Source organism: Anopheles nili, chromosome 2 (genome assembly GCF_943737925.1).
Source record: "Anopheles nili chromosome 2, idAnoNiliSN_F5_01, whole genome shotgun sequence".
Taxonomy (NCBI): Eukaryota; Metazoa; Arthropoda; class Insecta; order Diptera; family Culicidae; genus Anopheles; species Anopheles nili.
The window spans coordinates 45,021,157-45,038,161 of NC_071291.1; the positions used below are offsets into that span (position 1 = coordinate 45,021,157).

A 17,005-nucleotide genomic window follows, 5' to 3' on the forward strand; every position below is an offset into this window, starting at 1 on the left:
CAATTTATCCTTTTTTTCGCAGAAAAGCATTAAGAAACGAATTCTTCTGACATCGTTTGTGCGAGATGCTCTGAGTATCACACCAAAACGAAAAAAAATACAGGTAAGATAAACGACAATGTGACCGGAGGAAAAACTGTCTCTTACTTCCACCCGCAAAAAAAACACAGATCGACGCAATGCCTGAGAGTGACCAGCGCAGGGACTGATTATTAATCATACAGGAGTGGTCATCTCTCACCTCAATTGAAACATCTGGCATTCGGCACGGAAACAAAAAGGCTCCTGCCTGCCAACCGCCTGTACACCGCCTGCAGATGATGAGGTGTTTCTTCTACAGCGTCCTAATCGCGCGTCGACGATTGCGCCGAGAGTCCGAAATTCAAATAATGGGATATATCTGCTAGCAGCCACCGATAACGGCCAGCGTTTTCGTAGGTAAAATCTAGCTCTACCGTAGTGCTGCTAGAACCCCCATGAAATGAGGTGTTCCACACTCCAAAAAACAAGGTCACGAGGCACTTCAGAAAATTAAACACCGGCGCACTTCACTGGCGCCCGGTCCGCCAACGTGTAGGTAAGATTCCCCCGAACATGCCCCAAAACGCCAACGATGAATAGCCATTCTTAAGCCGGCGTCAGAAGCAAAAGCTGATAAAGTAGAAACTCCGCTGCCGCCATGGCAGCTCAAGGAAAACAGCGACACTCAGGTGCGGGCTTCGTTCAGCAAAAATGTGTTCTACTCACACCTTTTGTTCCGGCGCTGAGCTGAGACACCGTCCAGTGGGGATGCTGGGGAGCAACACAGATGGATGCTCAAGTGGATTGCTTTCCATTTATCATCAGAATCGGGCCCGGGCATGAAGATGCGTCTCCGTGTGCTCGGTGTTTGTGGCAAGGGGCCGAGCATTTTCCGGGGTGGAAAACATACCCGACCAAGGGGCGGCAAGCGCCAAGCCAAATGGAGGCGATAGTTGGAAAAGGCAAAACAACTAATTAGACGGTAATTAGTTTTATGCCCGAGCCCTCAGCCCCGGCACAAAGTCTCTCGTGCTAGTGAGCTTGCGAACGAGTGAAGGATTATGGCCACTTTTTATCCAAATCATCGTTGCGGGCTGCTAATTGTTGATGAAACAAATTTGAATGCTCTCCGAAGCGGTAATCATTTGGCTTGGAACCGCAACCGACAGTAGTGCTGCTACTGCTATTCTGCTATGTGTTTTATTAAAGCATAATTTTAAGCATTGCATCGTTTCGTTAAATTGAAATATTGATTTATCGTTCTATGGTCCCATCTGACTCAACTTATTGGTTTTGACGTTCATACACGAACGAGGAAACGCAACGTAAAAGAGCAAGAATAGATTGAATATATTTATACACTTACGGCACGCGGCTGTACGTTTGATTATAGCGGAGAGACGATCCATTTAAAAAGTTTTTTTTCTTACCTGAAAATAAAATAAAAAAGATGATTGTAAATAGGAGATGATTTATATTCAAGGTGCTTGTCATACATTGAATCGCATCTCTGGTGTTTAAAAATACTCAATAAATAAACTATGCGTGGTTAAAGTATAGCGTAAAGTCAGAAATGCGAGTGCTTTAATTATATTGTCACAAAACTCAACTCAAAGCGAGCGGTACAAATGCGCGTTGTCAATTCATCTTCGCAAGCTGGAGAAGACATTTTTCTTCCAGAAACATTGTCATAACACCTCCCTCTTATAATGTGAAAAGTTTCGAGCTGTTTTGTAGCCATAGTCGGTACGAACACCGTCAGCGTCAGTTGCTCACCAGCAGGTTTGTCGGACAAACAACGCGTTGCATTGTTGAGACAGTTTTTGTAAAAGAGAAACATGTGTTCTAGGCCACTTTGTGCTAAGTTATTTCATTTTGGGAAGAAAAAACAAAAGCGTAAACGTATCGAGTATGTAGCACGATACATTTTACGAGACTTACTGTAATACTACGATACATTTTTAGGGACTTACTGTAATAATACGACTGTAACATTTGGCTAAATATACATGTAATTTTGGTAAATATCTTCAACCTTCCACGAGTTTAAGATATATGCTTACTATTCATACTTAATGATTGAATGAAAAGAACGGATTTTTGCTACAATTCCCATCAATGGATAAATTTTTTACAACCCTTAATGATTATTGTAGACAAGCGTAAGTGTAAGCGATTATGTTTTTTTTATAAAACTACTAGTATTTTTATTTTTAATCACAAGAAGTATCAAATAGAATCAAAAGAAAATTGCTGACTAAAAACAATTTAGCCTTACGGGTTGGCGTCAAAACATCAGAATCGGAAACCCTTTTGTCGCAACCAATAAAAATGAACTGTTGGACGGAGAGAAAAAATCATACGCAGCATTGCCTAGCTTCTGGCTTACGGTTGAATGCTTGATCTGCAAATGTTTGAAGCAGCTTTTTTTTCACTTTTCCTCACGTGCACCTAAGCGAGCATAAACCAACTTTCTCTACAGCCCAATCCGTTCCGTTTGTTACGCATTTTCAAGTGGTTTCAAAGTTAAACTTCAACCCAAAACACGCTTTTATGCTGCCCACTTGCCAAACGAATGGAACACCGTTTCGATTTTTGTGATTGGGTGAATGCGTAAACCACCACACTTTACACGCTGCGATCGGCTGTACGCATTGCCGAGCACACAACTGTAACGCTCAGCCCTCGACAATCTGTTTCATCTCATTTAACAACGTGCTCATTTACATAGATTCATACGCAAGTAGTCGGAATATTTCCACCGCTTGCCCTTGGGCGCAACTTTCTAACCTTGAAAAATAAAGCGCTCGAGCTTCGAGCGAGCCTCTCGGATTGCCGAGTTTTAACGCCCCGAAAATTCGCCCCAGAGTCTAAGCACACAGAAGGCTCTTCATCCACCCCATGGGCGCACGAGCACCAACACCGGGAGGAATGTGGAATTTTTATTGAGCTTTCATGCAAATGCCCAACTCCACCGGCAATGGCGCTGCGCAACTTTATTGAATCAATTTCGAAATTCCGCACATATTTACACGAACATGTCAATTGGTGTATAGCGATGGAGGCGCACGCAACGTGCGCATCGGTGGTTGTGCAGTTGAGGATGATGAAAGAAAAAAAACCAACAAACCCACCTTCAGCAACTACACACGGTGGCTCATAACCTCGGTGTTTGGTACAAAAATCTGCGACTTTTATTGCGAAAATATGCCAGTTTGCCAAAAATCACCCAACATGGGTGTTTCCAAGTGCCCGAGTTTCAAATTTTCTCCCAAGAGCACATGTGCGCGGTAAACACTCGATAATTATTTGTGAAGAGGCGGAATTTTGCGATTATAATACAGTTGGAGTGGAGGAAATTCGCTAGTCGAAAGTGTTAGCGTGCAGTGCGAACATACGTTGGCATTGGATTCAAAACTCGACTATCTTAACAAAGCAAGCCTTGATTTGGTTTTTTGAGCTAAATGGCTAGGCTGAAGGATCCTTGTACTGCTGTTTGCATACCTCCCTTTCAAAGCTTCTGTCTTTTTCCTACGAGAGTTGAAATAAATAGGAAAAAAAACCGATTGAAAGTAAACCTTAAATGCACCAGTTGTCTGCTGATTGTTTTGATATACAAATTTAACCATTCGCTTCTCGAAAGGCCAAATGTTTGTCAATTGAAGATCATCTTTAAAGTACACCTGCACACACACACACACGCCGATGCTGGCCATTTGGTAAATGTGTCGGTACGGCGGTACTTTCCTACAGCTTCACGGGTGTTTTCCTTTTTTATTTCCAGCCAGCCATAAAACCGTTCTCCCTTTCGATGGCAATCGGATGCGCATTTACACCGGCGGCTAAGCGAAAGTACACACATTCGCCAAGAAAGCGGCACATTTTAAATAGGAATTATTGTAATTTCCTGCCTCGGTGAACGCAATCTCGGTCACACCGCTCAGGGGCGCCAACGAACGGTTGGAAATCTGGCGACCACAGGCGAAAAACGAAATAAGAAAACACTAACCAAAACCCACGGCCGAGAATCCCCTTGCGCGAAAGGACTCGAAAGCGAACCTTGTCCGTTTTACCGTGTCCATTGCCGCGGGTGGTTTTGCTTTTCGCATGCTCGCTAACACATCCGAGTTGGGGGTGTGCAAAACTCATTTGCATTGCACGCGGCTCTGTGCCGGGAAATCGGCATCGGCAACGCCGTTGGGCCGGCTGGAATCACAATTTGGACAGGTGACCTTTTTTCCGCCTGCGCAAGCTGGCCACTAATTAATTACAATCTATCGGAAGCCAGCAATCGGAAGTTCACTTAGTGTCCGAGCAAGCAACCGTCCCTTATTGATCCGTTTGCTTTGGTCAACATCTTTACGGCTGGCGGCAGTTCAACAGCTGCTGGATTTCGGGTGGCCATCGCTCTGGCGCGCGCGCGAGAGAGAGCAAAAGTAATGAATTTACATAATCGTACAAATCGGAAAGAAGACGAAAAAAACGAAGCAAAGAGAACCATCGCGAGAAGAGAAGTGCCCACGGTTTGCCGTGAAATCTCAATCATATTATGCATTCGCAAATAAGACCCGTTTACTTCCACGCGCCAACAGGTAGGGTGGGATGGCAGCAAAAGTTTATTCAAATTAGCGAGGAGCGCAACTTGAGTTTCGTGCAAGCCGGAACAGCTTCCAAAATAAATAAGACCCCGTACAGCTAACTTACAAGGGCATAAGCACTACGGCTTGGTGCAGTTTCGAGCGAACAATTACAAGGACCTGCCTGAAGTGTTTTTTATTCGATTTAATTAAAAAATCAACCAAATCAAGTGCTCATGCGTCACCGTGTAGTACGCATCTTGAGAAGTGAAGTGCTGCTAGCAAATATGAGCAACCAAATTGCCACCGCCCGGGAAAAGATGATGCAGCACAAACACGCTCGTTCTGGAGAAGGTGAATTTTTGTGCACCAGACATGCTGATTATAGGCAAGCGGTATGAACGCAACAAAAAAAAAACGCCACCACTCGGCAGCAACTGAATGGGGCAAGCTTTCGCTACGCCATTTGCAGCATAAAGCTTCGGGCAAACAATGACTGATGCTATCCCCGAGACGGGCCGGAAAACAATAAAATCTCGTTCCCATTCATTCAGCTCCACCACGGTTGCTTCATGGAAGCAGTTCTGGTTTTTTTTTGTTATATTCTCCCAGCTCCATTCGCCATTCCTGCCGAGCTACGTCGGAGAAAATCGAGAAGAGCTTAAAACTGTGTTCGCCCAGCAGAAAACGAAACTATCAAAGCTGCCCCGAGTGAATACCTCCGTTGGGGGTGGGGAAGTTATAAGAAAGAAAGCAAAAGAAAAGAAGAAGCATTTATACATCTCTCTCTTTCTATCATCTCTCACTTGCTCGTTCTCAAAATCCCCAACAAACCCCCTAAAGAGCGGTACACAATATCTACCATATTTCGGTGAAAGTGTTTGGTCTTTTCGTGATTTTGATCTTCTTCTTTTTTTCATCCTCTCGCTCGTGTTTGCTTTGCTTTCCTCTTTTTTTTTTTGTTGTTGCTTTTTTTGGCACTGCCCCATTTCTCTGTTGCCACGCAGTGTTTTTCAAAAGCTCTTCGGCGTTACGTACCGACGGGTACGACGGGCTTCGACAACCGCCCAAGGCGAGTGAACATCGTTTTTCATTATTTCAAGTTTTTCTCTCACTTTCCCGCCACGCACAGCTGCTGGCGTCTTACCGGGTGGGGGAGAGTTGGCCCCAGGATTTGATCGGGCGAGCTGCGACGCGAGCGTCCGTTGTCCCGTTTGATGATGAAAAGCTGTTATCGTTTGCAGGATATTCGTGCTCCGCTCCTTTCGACGCTGTTTATTTTATTCATCACTTTCAACCGGGCGCCTCCATTACGGCGATGGGTTGTCCCGGGAATCGGGACGAAAATGCACACCACAACCGACCATCGGAACGGATTTCGATCGGTAAGGCGCACGACGAGCTGTGCCTACGGAAGCCACGCTTCTTTCCCACCGGGGCGTGTATCCGGAACACTTGTGTGTGTGTGTGTGTGTGTGTGTGTGTGTGTGTGTGTGTGTGTGTGTGTGTGTGTGTGTGTGTGTGTGTGTGTGTGTGTGTGTGCTGGAATCGGATGCCGGTGCCGGGTCTGCTGGCCAAGGAAATCATCAGCATTCGTACGGGTTTTGAGACACGTACTACAACGGGCTTCATTGTCTTTACGCATCACGCTGCATATGAATGGCATGGAACGAACGTTTTGCACAAGCGTGTAACGTTGTGTTTGCTTTCATTAAACATGGCAACACTTCGTTGTGATTGACATTGATCTTTTGGCGCACGAGGCGCATGTTCTTTTGCCATTGCAACAGTCACAGGACGCGCTTGCCGGAGAGATCCACAAATTCAGGGAACGAGTTGTCGTAACTCGCCCGCCGTTGATGGCTTACAGGATGTTCAGAGAACGTACTGATGAGGGACACTTGCTTTGTTCGCTTTCCGGGAAGTTTGTCTACAGCTAATAAATACGGAACCTTGCATCCTGACAGCGCATTCATGCCTGGGTGCAGTGCGCATCGATAGCGCACACATGAAAGCACTTGATTTCACTTGATTTTGATTCCGTGCAAAACGTGCCATAACGCATGAAGAAATCAAACAGCTTTCGGCAACAAAACTTTTCCCACTCCCGCCCGTCAAAAGTGGGTGGAAAATAACTCGCAGCGCTTTTGTGACAGGTACAAATACGATCGGAATCCTGACAGATAAAAATAACTTCCCATCCTGGGAGCGGGTTTGGCGATGGAAATTTTAATACAACTTCCGCGCGCTCCCGTGGGCTTTCCTTCCGATTTCCATTTAAGCTGATGCTTCTCCCAAACTCCCTCCGACGCTTGGCGCCATCAATGGGATAAGTTTAGCAGCGTCACCCCACGCGTCGGTGGTGGAAAAGTGCACGCGCACACAAAACCGCTCACCACACACCCGTAGCAAACTTTTGGTGCAGGAAACTTTACCAAATGCGTACCCCAACCATTGTCACGTGACTCAAGGACCCCTCCGTCGGTGGCATTCAGGTCGCGGACCACACGCTTAGCGAACGCCGCCAAGCTAAACACAATGCCACCGAGCGCACGATGCGCATTTTCCATTCACGATGGCGTGCGACGCCGTTGCCGTGTGCAGTTGCAACCAAATCCTTAAGGAAGCAACTTTTCCACGGAAGACCCCAAAAACCGGAAGCCACTCGGCGAGATCGTTTTGAGGTGGCAATAGTGGGGAACGGTTCCGTTTTTTTTTCCCTCGTTGCATCCCTTTTCCAGCGCACCAAGTCGCACGTCGAGCTTTTCCCCACGCGCAGCCAATCCGAAAGCCCGGGGGTTGCTTTTTTTTCTCTGTTGTCCGGAGAACCCATCCCACCAGCTCCACGAATTGCCTTCCCGGGTTGTTGGGTTTCCTGTTTTTTTTCCACACTCTCCCTCGGTGCTTTTGCTCCTTCGCCTTGTTTGCCGTTCGCGTTTAGTTGGCGTTTTGGGTTGGCAAAAGCAAAACGAATAAAAAAAAAACACCTCCCATTTGGGTTGGCGAAAGTTTTACCACGAAGCAATGCATTTCCACCTCGTTTTTTGGTGCGGGCGTGCGGTTCGGTCTGTCGCTAGCGGAAAAGATGATTAATGGTTCCCAGCGCTGCACCGGCAATAATGGCAGCCGTTGAGTGCGTGTGCAGAACCGCCCGGTCGAGGAGGGTGCATATTTTCCCGTGGAAAGCCGGGTTGAGTTCGATTCACCAACGCGCGCAACTTCCCGCAACAGGGTGCGATGGGTTGTGGGTGGGAAAAATTTGAAGAATAAAAAGTAGAAAATAAAAGGCATGCAACCTCAACAGCCCACGGAAGGTGAACCACAATGCACTCGCCCGGCAAAGCTTCATTTTGTGCTCGGCAATTGCGAGTATCGCTATTTCAGTGCCGTGGCTATTTGTTACACGCGCTCGTGCAACGCCACGTGGCACCGAAAGTGAATGTTTCGATTAGTTTGAGTGAAAATTTATGGAACCACTCCGCTGCCGTCGGGTCGGGTCGGGTCGGGTCGGGCTGGCTGATAATTTATCTCAATCACACCGCGCACGTATGCCACACGTGTTCGCCGTGGCACGCTAAAAAGACTCACCGTCGAATCGGCGCGGATTTCCAAAAAAAGCGAAAATATAATTTCCCGTCCACCGCCCCCCCGGGAGTGCTGGGAAATTTATGGAAAGCGTTTTCCCATTCGCGGCCGCCGTGACGTGGCGATCTCTCCCGGGAACGCGTCTGACTGCTGCTCGCGGCGATGGCGATGATGATGGGTGCCTCGAAATTCGATCAACTCACACTCAATCACAGATTCATAGGCGAAGGTGATTACTGTTGCGACTGCGACTTCTGCTTCCGTGTTCACCTAGCCGAGGCAGAGGAGACACTAAGCAGATGGAAATCGGTATGCTGATAGATTTTGCTCACGCACGCACAAGAAAACGGGCAGCAATGGCATGAGATTTCAGCATCGGAATATAAACAACAACACGGTGGGTGAGTACGGAAAAGAAAAAAAAAAGGAATCGAAAAGGACGAAAAAAAACCCACGACCAAAGCTGTCAAGGAAAACGGAAGAAGGCACCGCATTCCTAAAGACAGTCGCGCGATGCACGGAGGCACATGAGCAGAATCCAATCTCACCGATTTCCCCGAGAACCGGATGGTGAAAAAAAGAAGAAAAAAAACCACCCCACGACATCGACACCGACCAGAACCACACGAGGAGGCGCAGGAGAAGAAGCGCAAAGCCATGATGGGTTTTCGCTGCTGTAACGATTCCATCCCCCCCGCCCGGGGTTTCCTTTTCACTCCACCGAGGTTGAGTGAAAAATTTTCCCATGCATATTAATAAGATGTTCTTTGATTTTAAACCTTTTATTTGCGCTTCGCTTGCGCCGTGCGACATGGATTACGAATCGCCTTCGCCGGGGCCTTTCGCGTGCCAAAAATGGGCACCGTGTGCTGATGCTGGGATAAGAGATGCTGTGCGTTAAATTCAAGCACCGAATGGGCGCATCATGTGGGTTTGCTTTAAAGAAATTAATGCAAAGAAGCAGCATTCGTTGGCGAGCGAAATCCAGCTGCAAAAAGGGCGACGTTGTTTCGTGTTGTTTTTTTTTACCTCCCACAAAAACAGGATCTCTAAATACACACAAGTCGAGCCGGTCGATGTAATACTCTTCGTGGAATTAATGAGCATCAAATGAGACCGTGTGTGTGTTTTTTTTTCTGAGTTTTGTTGGACGCTCCTCAAAAGCTCGGGCAGAAACCAATTTGGGTCAACGTTTGTGATGAAAATGTAAGTAAGCAACAAAAAAAAAAAAGAGGGAAACCATCACCAAAAACCTACTTTCAGCCATCAAGCTCATGTAACCGTGCTCCATGCACGAAGCCAGCTTCGCGGTGGAGTCCTTTCGTTTTTTTTTTTCCTCCATCGTCCGCATATAACAATGCGCTGTAAATTTGGGTTGCAATTTCTCGTCAGATGCACATTGTGCATATCTTCATCATTTCGGTCATTGTCGTTCGTCGCATTCGTCCCCAAACCCATCGTCTTCATCGTCGTCGTCGTCGTCGTCGTTATCGTTGTCACCGCAATGCAGAATTGGCGACGTACACTCGACGTCATGAAGTTCACACAGCCACACTAATAGCTCTGCCACTGCCGTTGAGCAAGCCTTCCTTCAAGCCCGAGCCTGGGAGACTGCGGCAGCCTAAGACAATGCGTGTAGCGGGAAATGTTGCCATCGTTCGCCAGCCGGAAGTGCTTGTTTTGGCATCGGTAAAACAAGCCATCCTCCTCCGGTGCTCCGGTTGTCTGCGGATGTGCATTCACTGGATCCCTCATCATCTGGTAGTCTATGAGTCGCAACCACCTGCCAAGTAGGCTGACGCTACCGTACTCGCCAGTTGGCACCGAGTCTTTTACGGAACTCGCGCTCCAAGCGGCATTTGTAAAAGCGGATTTATGCACACCGATGCCACAGCAGCACGACAACGAGCTTGTTTCGAGCAAGCTTAACTTCTCGCACATCGAAAAGTTATCATCCTTAGCTGCTTTTAAGGCTGCGTTTTGGTGGATAGTTTGTGGAACTGCAACCATTCCACGATTGTTCCATTGAAATGCTGCCTTCTTTTATGTTGATCACATGCAAGAAGTATTTCCACGTCGAAAATTGGCAGGAATTTCCAAACTCATGCCAAAAATTACTGTGCGGTTTCGATCAACCCACGACGAACCACATCAATAAGCATAAAAATTCCATTCATTTGCTCGTACCCTTCTCCGTTCCTTCATGTAACGCATCACAAATGGCAATAATCTAGCGATTGATGAAAATTCCAAACATGGTTTTCCAATTAATGCTCATAACCGAAGTGGGATTTTTTTCTCTCTCTCCCAATGAATTGCCACAAAACAATTTGCTGGAAGACGGAAAAAAAAGAAAACTTTTCCAAAAAAGTAGCCCACGTTTGCCCTCCGGTTAATCGAACGATGGATGGCGGATGGGTTTTGCCCTCCTACACACCCACCACCCACCACCCATCGTGCTGGAATTACATCACGCCAGCAAACCAAACAACCCAATCTGCTCGCCAGCGTTCAGTTTTCGCCTAAAGGGTAGGCAATGTGATTGTATCTGGATTTGGATGAGGAGAACCAGAGAAGCAGATGAGAAGCAAGAAAAAAAAAGGAAAAAGAAAAAAAAGAAAAAGAACCAGCGACGGACAAGAAATGCCTTCGCATCTTGGGCTTATCATCGGTTCGGGGAGCAAAAAGGGTCCATAAAAAGGTCATAACGGTCCTCGAGCGTATGACGCACGATCGATATGGCCGAAAAATTTGCATTCCCTGCTACCCCATGGCGGTCCTTCATAAAGAAGGTAATCTATCCAATGTTAATTAAATTCCTCGATCTCTCTCCCACACACTCGCTTGCGATGGAATTCCTTCCAGATCCTAACCATCGCTCGCCGACAGAGGCTTTGAGCTGGGTTACACGAACCGCACCGTACGCTAATTTCCATTCCCTCCAAAAGTGGACCTTCCAATGGCGAAACGATTGAAGATTGCTCGTTCTATCTTTTTTTTTTCTCTCTCTCTATCTCTCTCTCTCTCTCTTCTGTCTTTGCTGGAGCCCATTTCCACCACCGGCCCATCGTGGCAAACGGATGGGTCCGTTTTTCCAACCCCAAGACTGGCGCCCTCGGGCTGATTGTGAATCAGAGTGTGAAAAGTGCGCAAGTTTTCCATGACAGCACTATTACTACTATTGCGCCTCGCACGGGAAAGTTTTCGACTGCCGCAACGACGGCTCTGATGCGGCTGATTCGATTGTGGTCGCACGGTCGAGCGGACTTACCTTTGAGATGATCCGGTTGCGATGCTTCACCCACGTTTCGCATGATGTCGCTCAGGCAGTGCTCGAGCGAGCGCATGTCCAAACCGTTGCTCAGTCCGGTGCGGTCCTGGCCCACAGGTAGGAGAGAAGAAATAAAGTTGTTAGAAAATCCGGTCCGCAAATTGTGAAGTTAAGATTGCAGCGGTAATTAATGGATTCTGGAGGGGTAAGTTTTTGCGCCGTGGCACCGTTTTTGTACCGGCCAGCTATTTCGTAGCAGCGTCGAGGCGTCGTCGAGGGTGCGAACGACCCAGCGTAGCGTGTATCCTTCCGCTGGCAGGATGCTCCCTAACAAAGTGTCTTTCTTTAAGGTTAGCCATTGGAAAAAGAAACCCATTCATAAGTTGCTCGTGTATGTTAATTTGGTCCCGAATGGCAAATTGGTGTGGCCCACCCTGCGCTCACCCTGGAATGGTCACGTGGATGACGACGAGGGTAGAAGGCACTGTCGGGTGGAGAAACTAATTTCGCAAAAGGTTAGCCACGATAAGTTTCACTTTCAGGTAACATTCACACTCGAGCGAGTGCGACCCCGAAGGGCGGTCCCAAGACGGTCGAAGGTCGCCTTCGTTCTAGATGGAAATCTTTGCTACCCGCCTGCTAGGATGGAATTTCTTTCACTCAATATTTTCTGTTGCAGTGTATGGTGGTGTTTTTCTAACCTAGCATACTCATGTTCGCTCGAAATGTGGTATCTATGGAAACGGAAAAACGACCCTCTGAAAGCTTTCGAACGGTGGGCTTTACTCAACTAATTAGCTTATGAGAACCCCTCTGAACCGTTATGGTAAACACATTTACTCGTTTTTGTTACGTTCAATGATACTCCACAAAGTGTTACATCTATCACGCTTATAATTAGCCCTCAAATGTGCCCAATATCCTTCTGAGAAACGGAGTTTCGAATAAAAACGAGACACAAAATCAATGTCCGGCCAAACAACATCGTCTTACATTCGATCTCTCTCACTCTTTCTTTCTTTCTCTCTCTCTCTCTGTCTCGCACAGCTCATAAAATTCTGTTACGTCTGACAAAACGGATGCACACCGGATGCCGTTCCAAAAAACTCGTCAAATCTCTAAATTGGATCGAACGATATCGCTGTTCTGCGCGACATTCCTGCCGCCGGGAGATGGGAAAACTTTTCGCCCTTTCCCTTCGTTTTTGCGGCCTGTGGGGGAGGCGAAAAAAACGCCTCCCCCAATGGTGGACGACGTTCGTCTCCATGCATGACAGCCGGCGGCTAACTAAAAGGGCTGCACACAAGTGGCATCAGCATCCAGCTATAATACACCATCGCTACTCAGCCATTCCCCGGAATGGATCGAAACTGGGTCGTATAAATATTTTCTTATTGGATTTTGAATGAAATATTTCCGCCAAACGCCCCGGCCTTTCCCAGCGGACGGCTGCAAACGCCTGCAGGCTGTGGCCGTTTTGCGAAGAACGTAACGTGGCCGTCCGCGTCCGGGGCAGCTGTGTAAACCGTGCTTAGTTCAGCGCTTCGTTGAGCCTTCCCTTGCCACACACACACACACACGCACGCACTCACACCCACACTCATGAGCTCTGTTTGGAGCGAAAGATCATAGTCAACGACAAAAAAAGGCCCTGGCCCTGGTCGCAGGAATAAGTCGTCCGCTAGCGCTGGGAAAAGTGAATGTTTTTGCATGTGTGCCCATGTGTGTTCGAGCCCTCGTGCCCTTAGCGCAGTGCCAAGTCGGCATGTTTGTTCGTCTTCCGTGGCAATCGAAGCCAAAAAACCGCACGGATGCGACGAGATGAGCATTTCTTCTCCACATTTTCTGCATAATCTTTGGTGTGGGGCGAAGGGAGATATTTTTTTTTTCTTCTACTTTTGCCGCGCATTACCCCCATCTGTTGCATCGGGTGGATCTCGCTGCCGTGGGTTCTGGCGAAAACGCGAAGCGAACGGAATTCGATTCGGCAAACGGAAATTCTCCACGTGCGAAAGCTTCACCGGGCGCTTTTGCTGCAGCACAGAATGCAATCTTGCAATGACCTTTAAAAAAAGCATGCATGCTTAGGGCGAAGGATCAGCACGCGTGGTGCTCAGTCGAACATAAATCCCTGCCGCCCGTGTGTGTGTGTGTGCTGGTGTGTCGGTGAATCGGCACAAGAAACTCTGGGAGAGTGAGCGTGGCCGGGCGAAAGGATTCATTGAAAATGGCTCACCAGTCAGCTGGAACGCGGCAAACAGCTATTTATTTTTTTCATTCTTTCTCCTTTTTGCCAGCAGGTGAGTTGCCGCAAGATTGATCCATCGTGAATGGAAAAGTCGAAGACGAAACGTGGCCATCGAGCAAAATAGAATGTTTGGCGAGGACTCGAGCGAAGAGATGCTGCTCAGCGAATAATATGCCGTAGGAATAAAAAAAAAACTTTACGCGAAGGGATGTTCTTTTCATGGCAGATTTTTGAAACTAAAAACCTTTCAAAACTTTCTTGTTTCATGTTTCCCCAAAAATATCTCCTCAGGTGCAGTTGGTCATCATCAATGCAGTACAACTTATTGCATATTTCGAGGTAGGATGGAAATAAACCGCATTTAGCTGTAACTCTAAATATATTGAGTAAAGAATTTCTTTAGAAGCTCCTACGATCAGTTTTTCTCGCAAGTAGCAATGTTACATAATAAATACGAAAAGAGAGCCCTAGAACGGTTTCAATTTTATTTCTCCCGAAAAGCCCACGCAAATGTTCATTATGTCACAATTTTCCGAAAACCCGCTCCGATCCATTTGTTAGTTCTAGCCCGTGCACCACGCGATGGGCGTGCGTTTTGAGAAGTCAGCTTTGTGCTACCGATACGTGGATAAAAATGAAAACATTCAATATGTTTATCAGGTGGCTGTTTCGATCCGCGTCGGTAACACAAACAGATCGAAACGCCACTGCTTCATACGATTGCACGAACCCGGTGAACCCGGTGGCGAAGGTTACATGTCAAACAAAAATGGCACAAAAAAAAATATATAATATCAACCCACCTAACCAACCAAAGATCGAATGTCAAACGGACGCCTGCAGCCTGGGCAATGTTTGTGTGTCTCGCAGCGTTCGATTCGAGCTCCGTCTACTCGGCCTTCCAGTCGCGGTATGCGGATCTCAAAATTCCTGCCAAAAGACTGCCACGTCGATATGCTCCCTCACAGGGCAGGTTGCTTGGGTTATAATAACCGGGCCGAACCTTGGGTGCCTGAGCAGTGGGCTGGAACTGACACAGGTAAAGTATGCCATGGATGACGTACGGAGCGAGATCAAAGTGGTGTCGGTTGCTAGGCAGCATGCCGATTGGCATGTGACGGGTTTACTTGCAATTGATTAAAATCAATGAACTCCACGTGGCAACGGAAAAACGAACTCCTTTTGCCAGCGGTTTGGTGTGTTGGGTGAACTCCATACACACATGCTACATTTAACGATATTTCATGCGTCGGAAACCTACAAGAAGCCTTTTTGGGGGAGAAATTATGAAAAAAAAAACAAAATGTGTAGGTATGTTTTTTGTTAATAAAGCCAATAGCGTTTGAAGCATCAGCAGCAACATGCTTTAGTTATCTAACGCGGCGTAGATCCAGAATTCCTTCGTTCAAAATTCTGACTTTCTGACGCAGTCACCGTCACCGGAATGCATCTGCAACCGGTCAGCCAGCTGACCCGGCAAAGCAGCGTTGCAAATATCTGAACCCAATCAATTCCGGTATCGTGCGAATTTCGCGCCCACACCAAACGATCGGCTGGCTTTCATCACACCGTGACAGGGCGCGTTTTTTAGACATTGAGCGGAAAATTCACGACACTGCCAGCCGAACCGACGTCAATCTGAAATCAACACGTTTTCCCAAAAACCCTGCTGGACACCGTGCAGGCATCAGCGAAGCGTGTATTTAGTTTGCCAAAATCGCTCGCAAAAGGCCGCACCATCGGAGCTCCGTGGTGTGGAATTTTGGGGCCGAATGACGAATGAACGCGGTCGTTGCTCGTCGACCGGGCACCGAAAATGACAGCGCCAAAACTGAACCCCTGAACACCGTCGGGTGACCTGGGGGCTGATCAATTATGAACGATTCAATTCGCTTTTTCACCCTTGCCATCGGAATTTTGGGCTACAGCATCTTCAAGCGCTGGTTTCGAACGCAACGGGGAAATGGGAATGCTGGGCTGGAATTTGGCGCACGAATCACAAACACACACACACCCACACAGACAGACTCCCGCTGGGGTGATAGTGTCGAGGCACGAAAACCCAACGGTGTCTCTTGGAATGCTGATGAAAGAAAATGGTCGCGAACCAAAAATAGACGAACCGTCCGATTTTCGTTGCCTACGTTGGCAAACGGCACTCCCAAACTGTCATGGTGGGTTTTTCCCGACCGATTTTTACCATCGGTCTCGCACACATCGTTCCACACACGGGAACTGGGCCGATCCGGAAGCGAACCAAGCTCAGGAAAAATTCATAAAACCATTAAAATTCTATAACGCACTCAATCAGCCACGCTACGCTGCAAGATGCACCGAAAATTGGACAGTTGATATTTTCATTCGATTCCGGCGAACGGCCACTGGCTGGGTTGCGGTCCGTCTGGCAGCATAGCTCAGAGAAAGCAGACCAAACCAATCGGACCAATGATCCAACAGCTCGTTGGTCTCATTTTGCAGATTCTACCCCATGCTTGCCAGGAAACCGTTTAGCACGGCCTAAACGACAATCAAACATTCGAGCCCACTATCACACGCCACACACACACAAACACACGCACCATGGCTCGGTTTGGCCATGCTCTGTGGATAGCGAAAGCCCCTTTCCGGTGACACAGCTCACAGCTTCTCGGACGTGTCGCTGGACTGGCTGCTGGATTATTGGCAATGTTATTGTAGCTATTTGGCTCACGCACCCTCTAGCATTCAGAAACCCACCCACTCGGGGTTGTGGAACGAGAACGAAATCATAATTAGAACTCAGCCGGTATTCGGCGGGCCAGTGGTGGCCCGGAATGCGTGACGTTCCGGTTCCAGCCGAGGGTTTCCAGCAGGTTAGCAGGATTACTGTTTGCGAAACGTGCCCGAACACCGGTGCCGCTTTTCACAGGGTGCACAGCCGGGTTTTTCTCTTGTTTGGGTGGTTAGGAAAAGCCTGTACCTGTGCAATGGGCTATCCCAGCTGCTCACCATGAGTGGGTCAAAGCCCGAGAACCGAGTCGTGAAACAAAGGAAATTGGGAACCCGCAACTAAACGCACAACAAAACAAATAGTTGAACCTGTGCATCATTTACAGTCCTTTGAGAAGCGTTCTGTACATTGTGAGGGTAGTTTAGATGCTTTATTTTTGCAGCACACCATGCATCCTCATCGACAATGGTCCTTACATTCCCAAAGCACCTTTCAATAGCTCTTTAATACACGATTTATACGCATCTCGAGCTCTGAAAAGTGTGCTGGAAATCACTGAAAATAGGGCTTCATAAAGTGTTGCTAGAGCTTAC

The 17,005-nt window shown here is 47.5% G+C and overlaps 1 protein-coding gene across 1 annotated transcript in view; it reads right to left on the bottom strand.

The window, feature by feature from the left end:
* Positions 1-17,005, bottom strand: part of LOC128722005 (cytoplasmic polyadenylation element-binding protein 4-like) — a 171,826-nt gene that overhangs the window by 125,913 nt on the left and 28,908 nt on the right. Inside the window, exon 2 of the mRNA XM_053815815.1 lies at positions 11,455-11,560. Within this exon, the coding sequence (XP_053671790.1) occupies positions 11,455-11,560 (106 nt within the window). The remainder of the gene's footprint in view (positions 1-11,454; positions 11,561-17,005) is intronic.